Here is a 14,429-nt window from a genome sequence, read left to right as displayed (position 1 = left end):
CTGTAATTATATTCTAGGTCATTCATCCAAATTGGATCATCCAGTGGCATTTAAAACAGGACAATGTCTTTGTCAGACCAAAAGAAGATTAAGGAGTGTTTGAAATCTGATTGAAAAGTTTTTTTTCATTAATTTTGTCAGTCTGTTTAGTTGCACAGAAATTACTGTGCCTAAAAAAAAAACACATTTGCATTGCCAAGAATAATTTAATCACAGTAGCCCAAATCCTATTTTCTAAGATCAGGGTTGTTTTTTTCCAAGAAAAAAAGAATTGACAAATCAAAAAAGGAATTAAAACTCACTTATCCATGAGTGCTTGTCACCTGAGCCCCCTCTTTAGTAGACAGATTGCTTTGCAAAACTTTTTTCATAATGCACCTTTTAGTCAAAGTCATCTGTTGTTTTGCTTTAAGTTTATTTATGTATGTATATCTATGTGTTAATGTATTTATGTTTTTATTTATATGAATACATATGCATTAAATAATAGGTTGCAGCAAAGGTTTAAGACGTGAAATTACTTCTGAATAGATCCATATTCAAGTTTAGCAGACTGTTGTTCAGCAAAAACTTTTTCATTTGCCACTTTCAAGCTTTTGGTCCAGGTACAGTATCTGTTTCTTTGTGTGTGTGTGTGCATGAAATATGGTGTTGTGGCAAATGCTTAAAATGTGGTATACTTCTGAATAGATCTATGTTAAATTATGCATCTATAGACTTTAAGTCTGAAATAATCAGTTTCACAGATAATGCTGGAAAAAAAGGCAATGTCAATTAATTATTTTTATAAGGGCTAAAAACATTGTGTGTGATATAGCTAGAAATTATTAATGTGTATATTCTGGGCTTATTCCAAAATACAATTTTCAGCGATACTATGATTTATGCTAAGTGTGATTTGATTAATCTAGTATATGGTCCGTTGTTGCAGATTAGTCAGAGATAATCATGTCTTAATGGATTTGTGCATCCATGATCTGGCGTTTAGCACCTGAACGGACCTATCAGCACCCTCTTGTCTGAGTCCTTTTCCTCTCTTTAGTCTCTTCCACAGCTGTCCACAAGAAACCTATCAACTCCAGATTTGACTAATAGAAAAAAACTGTTGCCTAGCAACTCACTGGTTTGAGATTTGTGAATGCCAATGAGGCTTTACTGTTCATTCATTGCAACATGGGAATGATAGAGGTTAACCATTAATTTCAGATCGGGCCGAAACATCTGCTCAATCTCCCATCCTACAGTGTATTATAAGCACACTAGGTGAAGTGTTGCATGGCAGACTGTGACGAACAAAGAAATAATCCACAGAGAACGTTCACTGCTTGATTTCTTAAGCAGCTTTCTTTATAAATATGATGACAACAATTATTAGGCGCATTACTGTTCATTTTATGATAAAGGAATTTTCTTATTGATTCAGGAACTAATGTTTGGTATGAAGATATATATGAGCTGAGCACTTTATCTCCGGGTAACACACCTGGACAGTTCCCAGGATCTATTATTTTTTTTTTTATTACCTTTTTTGATTATGTGATAACTGATGTGTTGGGACATTGTGTATTACTGAATTTACTTTGCCTGAAAACAGTGCAGGTTCTAAAATGTCACTGAGCTTCCTTGAAGTGCAGAGGATCATATTTCCATTGATGTCAAGTTTACGCTTATATTTTTACAGGTTACAGTTAAAACAACCTCATAGGTCAATAGTCACATATGTGTCTCTTTTCACAGCAACACCTCAGAATCTGAGGCACTATAAAGATTTGAAGGGTGAAGCCACCTTAGGGTGAAGCCAGTGAATAGTATTTATTCTGACTGTGTCAAGTGTTTGAATGGCCCTTTTGTTCTCACTTAACTAACAAAAGCCAATCAGAGGCAACTAGCCAATGACAACCTCAGCAAACCATTATTATGCAGTCACTTTGTGATAGCAGTGCAGTGATTGCAGAACCAATTACGGTCTTTTGCATGAGCACATAACATTGCTATAAATTGTTCTTTAAAATTCTTAGAATTTCCCTTAAAAGTATTGTTAATGTGATGTATTGTATTGAATATTGATACTTAAACTTCAAATAGCCCAAATGTACTATAAATTGTCATAGTTATGACAAACAGATAAGTTAAGAGATGATATGAGAGAGGAAATTAATTTTGTCTTAGAGGGATAGTTGACCCAAAAGTCAACATTCTGTCATAGTTTAACCCAATTTGATTCAGAAACTCCAGAGTTTCCTTCTTTTCTGTAAAGCACAAGAGAAGATATTTTGGAAAATTTATTTTTCGACCCCATTGATTTTAAAATGTAACAAAATGTATGTTTATTTTTAGGTCCACTATCCCTTTTAGAAAGTTTATCTTTTTCTGAGAAGGTTAGAATATGCATTTGTGTGTTTTGTATAGCTGGATTTAATGAACAGCATTATAATGAGGAGGAAATGGGCAGAGATAACACTAATGCTTCAGTAGGTTTGTGATTGAGGTTGTGTGGAGTGTGTGTGTGTGTTTCAGCCCTCATCACTGGAGACCCAATATGATAATTCCTATCTTAAGAAACTCAAATATCAACACAGCTTGAAGGATCAAGGTACTGTTTTCTGAAAAGTTTTTTTTTTTTTTTTTATTAGAGGGTTTTTAGTGTACAGGTTGGAGATATGTATGTCAACCACAAGAGCTCAATCAGCTGTTTAATTTTCATTGTGTAATATCAACATGCTCAATAGGGTTATGCACAAACGATTATGTAATTTATTTTGTAATTGAATTTATTATTTATAATAGTTTGATTAAATATATTATGCAACAGTATGTTGATATTATATGATTTTAATTGTGTCAAAAAGTTGAGAAGGCCTCTGATGTGAGACAGACCAAAAACACAATTTTAAAGGAACAGTTCACCCAAATTAAAAATGTAAAAAATGTACTTACCCTCAGGCCATACAAGTAGATGAGCATGTTTTAGCTACATCTGTGGGTAATTTATTTATTTTTTTTTACCAACTGGGAGGTTCTTCATTCTAAGAATTTGCATGATTTTATTTGCGTGTCATATTTCTGACAGAAAAACATGAGGCCAACAATAATTTGATTTGAGAGGAAATTGCAGTTCCAGTCACATATAACTGAATGATAAGTTTGACAAGCCTCATGGAGAGTTGACATTTTTATGTGGGCGTTTGGGTCACTGCAGTTTTTATTTATGAATTTATTTTGGTGTTTCATTTTGTTTGGACTAAAAAAAAATACAATCCACATCAGCAGGTTTCTATGTCTATTATTTCACTATGCGGCCTGGTTTTCAGAACTTGTCTCATTTGCAGTAGCAAACAGCCTGGGATTTAAAAAGAAATTACTTAATTATTCTTAAGTAATTTTGTTTTTGAAAATATTAGAAAACAGACTGTTAATATTTATTCTTGTATAATCAGGATTACTTCCATCATCAGGTTGTCCTTGTGTTTGATAGAAAGCTATGTATTGAATAAGCACTTAAATACAGCAATTAATTTGTACTTCAGACTCTTTTTATTTCAGAGGCCATGATGTTATACAATGCAGCATCCTAAAATAGAAGTGGAGTGTACGTTATCTCCGCTGGGTCAAGTGTTGACATAAGTGCATGAGGCTGAACTGGGCTATAGCTGTTTACACTAATCAGCCCTGCTGCCAAGCTCTTTTCCTGACTCTTTTGTCAAGAGACCGTTGGTTCAGATTAACATTCACTCTTTCTCACCATATCCGACTCAGGGCTAATGCGGGATGTATTTGTTTGTGTCGTTTTGCATTTTGGCCCAAGGCACACAAGCCAAAGTGTTTTGGTGCAGAAACCAAGCTGGTACATGTATCCAATTAGAAAGTGTACATAAAATGTAAAAAAAAAAAAAAAAAAAAAAATATATATATATATATATATATATATATATATATATAATTTTTTACTTATTGCCATATTTTTTTCTGCTTCATTTAAAGTGTTTTTTTTAAAGGGGTCATATAATGCGATTTACATTTTTCATTTATCTTTGGAGTGTTACAAGCTCTTGGTGCATAATGATGACCTGTAAAGTTGCAAAGATTAAAGTCTCCAATCCAAAGAGATATTCTTTATCAAAGTTAAGACTCTGCCACACCCCCCTAAAACAGCTCGTTCAAACGTGCCCCCACATGTCTACATCACTTTGTGGAAATATTTGCATAATGCCGCCCAAGTGTTAAATGCAAAGAAAGAAGTCTGGTTCTTTTTCTGTTATAATTACTTATAACAGAACAGCAATGCATTTTATGGACAATCACAATGCCAATTGAGAGAGACGGGGCATAGAGGACCTACGATAATGTACAGTATTTGAAAAATAATGTGTGTTTTTTGAACATTAAAACATGTCAACATATTCTGTTACACCAAATACATGAAATAATGATCTTTAAAAAAGTATCATATGACCCTTTTAATTTTTTTGAAATTAACCGACAATTTCTGCTTCTGCTTTTTAATGTAAATACAGGGAATTTGATTCTTTGCACATATTGATCCCTGCTTTACATTTTGTAGCTTCACAAGTCATCAGCGGTCATTTTCTTACTCAGCACAAATATCTTAGCATGCGTTAATCAAGAAACACTTACTTGTGATGCAATAGCACGTATCAAGTACTGATTTCTGAGAAATGTGTCAAAATTTGATGGACCAAATGTGAGGCTTATGCTTGAAGCAAGCAAATCTATCTGGCATTTTTTTCTTTGTTTAAACATAAACAAGTCATAATTTTAGATTAGGGGAAATATTCCCTGATAACTGAAGTTAATGCACAGTAAGGCATTAATATGTTCTTTTTAAGTACAGATAAACAGCCAATATGCTAGTAATATGCATGCTTATAAGCAACTAGTTAACAGTGAATTAGTGAATAGAATACAAAAATGTTTGGGTTTAGAATAATGACAGAATTTTCATAACTTACAAAGTTTTTGGTCATAGATGCAATCTCATGCTCAAACAAACGATTTATATTTCACTTGTAGCTGCAATCACTCGAACATTTGTTAGTGTTCATTATTGTGTCGCCTCCTATGAATTACTTTGTTAATAACCCACTTCTCTATGGAATGATGATTTATTGTTACTGGAGGGCAAGAGAGAATGGTAATAAATGACTGTCCAGGCTCTTCCTGTAGAGCTTTTACATCCATCTTCTAGCTTAGAATCTGCCCTGCGCCGGGGCTCCATTAGCTTGATAGTTTAGTGAGTGTCAGAATTGTTCTGCAGTGAAATGGGCCTGACAGGCAGGAATTTGACCCAGACACTCATAATCTCATAAACAAGTGTGAATCTTGGCTGTTTTTGTGTCACTGGGTAATCTATGTCCAAGGGATGATTTAGAGGAAATGAGCTGAAATCCATTTGATTGGATTTTATGTCTGGATTATGATCATGAAATTCTCATACATTGCAGCTTCTCCATTAGCATGATGTCTGGGTGCACAATCACATTTAGTGGATGTTAAACCATAAAATTAAATCAGGCAACGAGGAATTTCCCAAAAATTTACTATCAGTATATTTTAAACAACAACTGTACAAAATACAAATACAAAACATGTTTTAATACAGCAAGAAAGTTAATTTAAACACTAATAATGAGCAAATGTTACCACCACACACTTTTTTTTCTTTTATCTTTTCTTGCTTACATCACAAGAGCTGTACATTTCATCCACTATTATGTTCACTGAGTATAAAAAAAAAAAAAAATTGTTGTGTTGTCGAGTTGTGTTAGGTTTAAATTTCACATCGCCATTTATGTTCATGCAGATATTTTACAGCCGCTAACAACTGGAAACTACAGAGAGCTGAAACATGTTGATTTTTTTCAGGGAAAGAGATATCAAAACGAGGTATTTACAGTGTCAAATAATTCTTAAAGGGGTCATATGACGTTGCTAAAAAAGAACATTATTTTGTGTATCTAAAGTTCAAAAACCACATTATTTTCCACATACTGTACATTTTTGTTTGTCCTCTATGCCCCGCCTTCTGAAACTTATTGATTTTTACAAAGCTCATCGTTCTGAAAAGCGAGGTGTATGCTGATTGGACAGCTATCCAGTGCATTGTGATTGGCTGAATACCATGCTGTGATGCCATGTCCTGGCGCGACAACACTCTTAAAAATGAAGGTGCTTCAAAAGCTTCTTCTAGCGATGCGATAGAATAACTATTTTTGGCTCCATAAAGAACCATTCAGTCAAAGGTTCTTTAAAGAACCATCTTTTTCTGACATTTTAATAATCTGAAGAACCTTTGTTCACCACAATTAACCTTTTGTGAAACAGAAAGGTTCTTCAGATGTTAAAAGTTCTTTATGAAACCATTTGGACAAAAAGGTTCTTTTATGGCATCGCAAAGTACCGTTATTTTTAGGAGTGAAGACAAAAACAATAAAACCCATTACAAATTAGGCATTTGTTGCATCCAGTGGGGACATAATTATTGATTACAATGAATTATTATGTGTTTTTACGCATTGCGTTGCATCGCGCTGTGTAAACATAAAACGTGTCTGCATTTGTGATCTGAGAAACAACAAGCGCTACTCTATTTCTAGTTGCGGCGGCATCAACAATACTACATTGAGAATAAAAGTTCCACCTTCTTTTTTTTTGTGTGAACATTTGGGCATGTTATGCAAATCTTCCTTGTCAGTGAAGAAGACATGAGGGGACATGCTTAAATTAGGCATTTTAGGAGGGCATGGACAAGTCCTAACTTTTATAAAGAATATCTCTTTGGGCTTGATACTTTAGTCTTTGTGACTTTAGGGATTGTATCTATTCACAAACACTCCAAAGAGCAAGGAAAACTTGAAATTGCATCATATGACCCCTTTAAATGACCTTGCCTTGAATTATACCACAATGATTCAAAAGATACAGATACAAGCAATTGAAATCACAGATTATCTTCATCTACTCTTTAATTTAGCAGTTTAACATTTGCAAAATTGAGCTCTGCTAGGAAAATCTCAGTGCCATCGTGAGCATCAGATCTGTGAGAAAACAGCCCCAGCTGATGATGCACAATATACTGTGTATGACACAAACAACAAACAGTTGTGTATTCTGGTTTTAGACTGATACATTTGGGAAGTGGGTGTGAATCATGACTGAAATGCTAAAATTAAGGGTTTGAATATGCAACACCCTTAAATTTAGTTTCACGGCTCTGGGTGTACTATGGTATTTTAAGCCTCATAATAGTGTAACTTTATGCCCCTTTGCAAAAAAAAAGTATTATTGGGCAGGACATTTCTCTGCATGTGTAAAATTGAGCTTGCATTTTTTTTTTTTTTTTTAAATGAGCATTAAGAAGTAATCAACCTTCCTTTGTTTCAGAGTTCAGTGAGTAACAATGTGACAACCATTCCTGGAACAAGTTTTCCAGAGTGATAATTTGGCAGTGATGCGTGCAGCTGTTGTCAGAGTGACCACTGGCCATCGCTTTGAGACCTCAGTGGTACAAATCTTTTGACTGGAAGTACCGAAGTATCCATCCCTCAGCTAACACTTGGGCTGCACAATTTTAGGTAAAATTTTATATGTGATTTTTCGGATAAAATGTTTTATTTTTCTGAGGGAGGAAGCCAAATGAAGCTATTTAAAGTGCCCCTTTTATGTCATTTATAAGGTTCCTAATATTGTTTTGCATGCATACAATGTCAAAAAATACTTTCCTAAAATAATCATTTTATATTACCTCATATTCCAAATATTCATTTGAAGCAACTTGAAGAAGGTTCAGTCTTACTAAACCCCTCCTTTCTGTGAGCCTACTCTGCTCTGATTGGTCAGATGGCCTAGGCTGTTGAGATTGGTCTACGGCGTACAGCACCTGTCGGAAACTATACGCCCACTGCCATAGTTTGTATTCTGAACGCTTGATAGAAAATATAAACATCTATTTGATTCAGTGGAACCAGCTGGTCCTAATAAACTGGATACTGAACCATCTTTCAGGAGCAAGTGTTTTGTGAATCACACAAGAATGTCACGAACTGCTCCCATTTCACAACAAAGTGCCACATTTCACACAGGCCATTTGGGACATGCCAGTCGCAATTGTCTAGTTAATTTTCAATGGGAAATATGCAGAGAGTGGCAAAATGTGACACAAGCACTGCTCGCGCACTCATAATCCTGCTTCTGTCACTGGCATGTGTCTTGAAACACACAGCGCATTTATTTATTTAATCAAGTCACAGCCTTTGCAATTTGATACTCAAGGTAAGCCATATCACAATTTCAGGTTTAATTTCAATTAATTGTGTATTCTCTAGCTCACACACTCAATCACATCCAATACCGTCATGGAGTCATGTTCAATCAGCCATCCAAATGCCTGTCTATCTTCACCCATGATTGCTTCAGGAGCATTACTCCGCCTTCACAGACTGGACCAAACCTATTTTAGTCTTCAGCTACTATAAAAGTCTAGGTTATGGTTAGTCTATGAATAAATCTGCTTTGTTTTGAATATGTAAACGAAAGTCTATGATTGTCAAAATGCTGTTTCCATGTGGCAGTCAATCCAATAGGCCATTCAGAGGCACTGTGAAACTGCAAATTAAGCAACCTAATCTGACATACCAACCAAGTATCTAAGCACTAGCTAGTGTGTTTTTACAAGCTAGTGAGGACTCTTTAAACGACAACCTCTTCCTCTCTGGCAGAAGCACTTTGGCGGCTCCGCGGATGTCATCTAGCTCTGTGGTATAGTGGTCTGGGCTTTCTCCGTTGGAGGTCTCCTTGATGACGCTGTATGTGAGTGCCAGGCTATATGTGGGGGGCTTCTCAGAGCGCTGGGGCCCACAGTGCCACAGTTTGTGGAAGGCGGCGCGGAACTTCTGAGACATGGCGTTGTAGATGATTGGGTTGATGGCACTGTTCATGTAGATGCAGAGACGGCAGAAAAGAAGGAACCAGGTGTCCAAATAGGCGTCTTTGAGGAAGGAGTTGACCACCACCAGCGTCCGATAGGGCATCCACAGAATAGCGAAGAGGGTCACCACCACTGCCAGCATCTTTGTCACCTACAGAAAAGGAGAATGACAGAAGTGTTCAGTTATGTATGTAACTCTCTGATGCCTCATAATTACCTGTATTTTTGTTTTTATAGAAATCCTCTTTAAGCTCATTTTAATATATATGATATAATGTATTCGGAGCCTCAACATCGTTTAAGTGAAATATGGGCAAGATTAAGAGTTCTTATTACAGAGGTGCCAACATACTCATTTTAATTTGTCACTAATCTTGGCCTTTTGCAACAGTATAAACATGATTTTCACGGTACAGCTGTTATATTGTTTGCCAGATTGTTCCCAAATGTATTAACACAGCATAACATGTCATGGATCATTTATTGTAGAGATCTGCTACATAGCCGTAAGACTGATTTCATAAAGGTCATAAAAGGTGTGTTTTCTCACCATGTTTGGACAAGTCAAAGAGCCCCAGGGTAACATAACAACAAGTAGCCTACAGTGCCTCCAAGACACTCTGATGAGGTCTGGATTCACTATTTGGACTGTGCCTGCTGGAGGCTATGTGAGCGTCACAACACATCACATTTCTCAAAGAGTCGGCAAACGCCCGTGTTCTGGTTCTGAATCACAAATATTTCCTTCAATTCACGGCAGCCAACGAATGACTCTTATAAGCCCTTGTGAATCTCAAACGACTGACTCAGTTCTAATGAGTCGGTTCTTAAAAAAAAAAAAAAAAAAACGCGATTTCCCAATAAATATGATGAGCCTAATGATACGTTCAGGTAATCAAAACATAGCGATCAGAATCTCGGACGAATAACTATTGAGATGGTTATTTTCAAGTGAATCGCTAGTTCGTGGTTAAAGATTATTAAATTGGTTGGAATCAACGTACATTAAGAATTAATTTAAATATATATTAACACGATTTTGTTTTATTGGTGTTTTATTCAATTACAAATTATTGAAGTGCATGGATACCGCCTCTAAAACGTTTTAAAAAGTCTTTACAAACGTTTGTAGGCCTATATAGCATTTTTGCAATAAGTTTATTACGCTTATTTTGTTTGTACTATTGTAGTTTTTATTTTTAACAAATTGTCCGAGGGAACTGAATGTAATAAGAATTGTATTATCTATCTATCTATCTATCTATCTATCTATCTATCTATCTATCTATCTATCTATCTATCTATCTATCTGTTCATTCATTCCAATACTCCAGTATTGTTTCCGCAGAAAGCAGTCAAGAAATCTAAATCAACGATTTATGCGCACAATTACGCACAGGAGAAAACTCACTTCTGAGTTAAATAAACCAAATTTTACCTGTCTCCGAGAAGCCGCAGTTGCGTTGCTTGAGGAACTTCTGGAGTTCCCGTGCACGGACGACTCCTTCTTCCAATTTCTTCGACTCTCTTTGGGATCCGACGGGAGTGGGTTGAGGAAAAGAATCCTAGCGATCAATCCGTATAAAATAGTGGCCAGCAAAAGCGGGATAACGTAAAACACGGCAAAATCTGTGAAATATATGGGCAAATACAGGTTTCTAGATACTTTGTAGGCGCATGTCACAAGGATAGCGTTCTCATAAATGATCTCTTCCGTGTCGGAAAGATAAAACCACATAACGCAATAGAGGGACGTTAAAACCCAAACGAGAACAATGATCTTTTTGGCTCTGGAGAGGGTGCACATAAACTGCGCTTTTATCGGATGGCAAATGGCAATATAGCGTTCAATAGTGAAGGCTGTGATGGAACAGGAAGATGCATTGATTCCCAGGTACTGAAAATAAGTGATGGAGAGGCATCCGGCGTATCCGTACACCCAGTGGCCGCCGAACAGACTTTCGGTGATGTTGGGCAGCCCAGCTGCCGTCAGGACCATGAGGTCGGCAACTGCCAGACTCACCAAATAGCAGTTAGTTGGGGTACGCATGTGCTTGGTCGTTAAGACCACAAAAATGACCATTACATTGCCAACAATTCCAACTCCACAAATAAGAATCACCAATAAGATGCTGGAGACCTTGTATTCGATACTATAGTCAGTCCATATCGTTGCCAGAGTCGCGTTGTTAAATTTGAATAAAGTGCTGTTCTCCATGCTCCACTGGGTTTTGTTTCCTTGTTTGCGAAAAAAAAAAAAAAATCACCTTTCAGCTCTCCAGGATGCGCGCAAAAAGGACATGTTTCAACGTTCAAACGGGAGAAAAATCCTTCAAGTTAAAATCTGTGCAGTTTTAAATGTCCTTCTGGAATAAAAACACCGATCATAGCAGACTTTAGATCTCAGAGATGGAAATGAATGCGGTTGCGGTTGGCGCAAAGCCAAGAATGTGTCCGCGGTAATTTGTGTGATATATAAAAATCCCGTCCCTGACGTGCATAACTGCAGAGAGCTGGCAGAGGTGTTGCACCGCCCAGGGCTGAACAGGCTGATATGGACTCTCAAAGACCTCTAACCCTGACAGGAGTCCGAGCGCGTCAGTACAGTCATTGTGCTGTGCGTAATGCTGCAGCTGCAATCAAGTGAGGAAGTGTCTCAAAAACACGTTCTGGTCAATTATAGGTGTCTCGACTAAATTGCCAAATATAGGGCCATTTTACATTATAATGAAAGTCAGTTTGCTTTGGGTATATCAGAACCGATAAAGCTTGCTTTTAGGCTGTTTGTTTCAAGAGTTGTGATAAGGTTACTGACTGATTCAAGCCAAGGAAGACTGGCCAAGTTTGATTTCACCCGCAGAATGCAGGAGGTTTACACCCGGATACTGCATTTACACTGCATCTTTTATGGTTATAGCCATCGTTCTTGGCATGAACAGGCGTCTATTGTTTTATTGTTTGATTGGCGTGAGACTTTTCAGGTTGGTTCATCTTTGCTTGTTCTTAATATGTTGCTGTGTTCATTTTTAGAAGCACGGCAGTGTCAATTATGTCGCAAAAATAATTAATCAATCATTTTTGACAGCTTTTGGACTCTCTCAAGCCTTGACACAGATTGCTTTTTTATTCTTGAGAAAACCATCACTTTAAAGCAGTCTAATCTTCTGGATTTATCAGGATGCTTGTTTCTTATTCATTTATTTTCATATATATATATATATATATATATATATATATATATATATATATATATATATATATATATATATATAAACACGTTCTGGTCTATATATAATATATAATTATAATTTTTTTTTTTTTTTAAACATAAAAAATTGCAGTGCTCCGGTCCTCGTAACCAGCTGGCTACGGCCATAAAGACATAATCCATAATGGCCAGGTAAAAAAAAATAATAATACATTTCAGTAGAAGCTTTATGCAGTGAAGTGCTTTCTCAGATATTAACCTTTCTATTGTAGACCTTTGCAAGTATACACAAGAGTATAAGCAAGCTCTGAACGATTTTATGATTTATTAGGCCTTATTTATTTTCATTATATAAAGTCCTAAATATATAATGCATTGTTTGTACAATTTATTTGAAACCACGCATTATCTTCAAATAGGCTAGATGATCGTCCAATGACTTTCCCCATATACTTCTTTGCATGATAAGTGTTCGACTGCCATCTTGTGGGCATTTTGAATTACCACACAAATAGTCCCCACCAACTTTTCTGAGCTAATTGAAGATTCCAGAATTCATTCAGATAAATGAAGAGCAATTAAAATTGCCTTTAAACATTTTATTATTTGGATCATGTTACAATGTTTAAATGCCTTTAATAAATCCACAGTAGTTATTTATCACTATTGAAAATGCTGCTGAGAACATTTTATGTCATATGACTATGATCAAGATACACATTTTGGATGACAATGTACGTCCCATAACACCCCATTCTTAATTCCCACTTTATCTCAACTCTTCTCAAACAACGGCTAGGCACAATAATGAGATGAATAAAATCTGGAAGATATTATTTATCAGATCTCCTTGAGAAAGAGACAAAGGAGCCCATTATTTGGCATTGATCAAAGTTAACTTACTGTAATGGTTCATCACCCAACTTCTACTCTGGAAAGAACAAGCAAAGCCTGTGAGAGATCAGAGAGATATTATCAAGCAGAGACGCAAGAGTTTATGAATATGGGAGCGTGACAAGCATTCATAAAGACAAGGCTGCAATTTCATCATTTCTTATGGAAATATAATGATTAATTAATTGTCTGCAGGACTGTATGATTCATTGATTCACTAATTGAATTTGATTTCAGCAAACTTCAGAATTTAAAACACAAATATGTCATTCTTCTCTTAATCCGATTCAATGCCAGCAGACCACTCAGTGGTTTGGCAGCCAGCATCTCAAAGGAATAAATAACATTTCTGGCTGCAACTCAGAAATCTCTCATTTTCCTAATGACAAGAGCCCATTTCTACATCTCACTTTCCATGTCTCCCATCCAAAAGGCTGTGCACACAATGAGGTGAAACTAGTCATTCTGTGTGCTCTCATTATTGGCTGCAAAGAGGGCTCATTCGTATCAGAAAAATGAAATGAGTGCAGGTGGTTGGCAGTAACAGCATCAGCCCATCAAAACCATTTAATCAAATTAAATTTATTAAAATAATACTCATATGTTCAAGGACAATAGAACTAACTCTGTGTCCAAGATTTGATTCACAACTCTCATTCTATGAAAACCTTTTTGTCTATTAAAACCCTGGGATAGAGAACGTTGTGTGGTTATAATTTTAAATGGATAGGGATGAGCTCATATGATACAATAAAATAAATTTTGTTACCAGTGAGTAACTCCTTATCTGTGACTTCACTTAGAATAGCATACTAACACACACTTTTTAATGCTGCAGTATATAAAACTGCTTACTATATATATATTTATACAGCCCACAATGCAATGTGCTTAGCTTGACCTTTAAATTGTAGCATGGTGGAAGTTGTGTTTCTGTCTTTTTTTTTCATCTGACTGCAAAATTCTGGGAAATCCGCGGATTACGGATTCATCGGTGCAGTTTTATTAGGGGGCGGCAGTGGCTCAGTGGTTCATATAGGTTGTCTGCAAACCAGAAGGTTGGTGGTTCAATCCCCGGCTCCACCTGACCAAGTGTCGAGGTGTCCTTGAGCAAGACACCTAACCCCAGCTGCTCCCGACGAGCTGGATGGCACCTTGAATGGCTGACACCGCAGTCAGTGTGTGAATGGGTGATTGTGAGGCAAATTGTAAAGTGCTTTGGATGGCCATGTGGTCTGTCGAAAGCGCTATATAAATGCAGTCCATTTAGTATTATTTATTAATAAATAATGTTTTGAATGAGCTTTTTCAGTTTTAATTTGAGTTCAAGTAATATTATGTGCCTTTGTAATTTATATTAGATTTAAAAAGCTTAAATATATA

At 36.2% G+C, this 14,429-nt stretch overlaps 1 protein-coding gene across 1 annotated transcript; it reads right to left on the bottom strand.

Moving 5' to 3' along the window:
* Positions 1 to 5,540: 5,540 nt before the first annotated feature.
* Positions 5,541 to 11,727, bottom strand: LOC113059217 (thyrotropin-releasing hormone receptor-like). Its single transcript, XM_026227551.1, has 2 exons — positions 10,383 to 11,727; positions 5,541 to 9,095 (listed from the first exon to the last, which is right to left on the bottom strand). Exons 1-2 carry the CDS (start codon positions 11,160 to 11,162, stop codon positions 8,664 to 8,666), a joined length of 1,212 nt encoding a protein of 403 aa, XP_026083336.1. The 5' UTR covers positions 11,163 to 11,727; the 3' UTR covers positions 5,541 to 8,663.
* Positions 11,728 to 14,429: the final 2,702 nt, after the last annotated feature.

This window comes from Carassius auratus, chromosome 41, assembly GCF_003368295.1.
Source record: "Carassius auratus strain Wakin chromosome 41, ASM336829v1, whole genome shotgun sequence".
Classification (NCBI taxonomy): Eukaryota; Metazoa; Chordata; class Actinopteri; order Cypriniformes; family Cyprinidae; genus Carassius; species Carassius auratus.
Note: the sequence above shows the minus strand (reverse complement) of the source record. Positions and strands in the feature narration are given on the sequence as shown.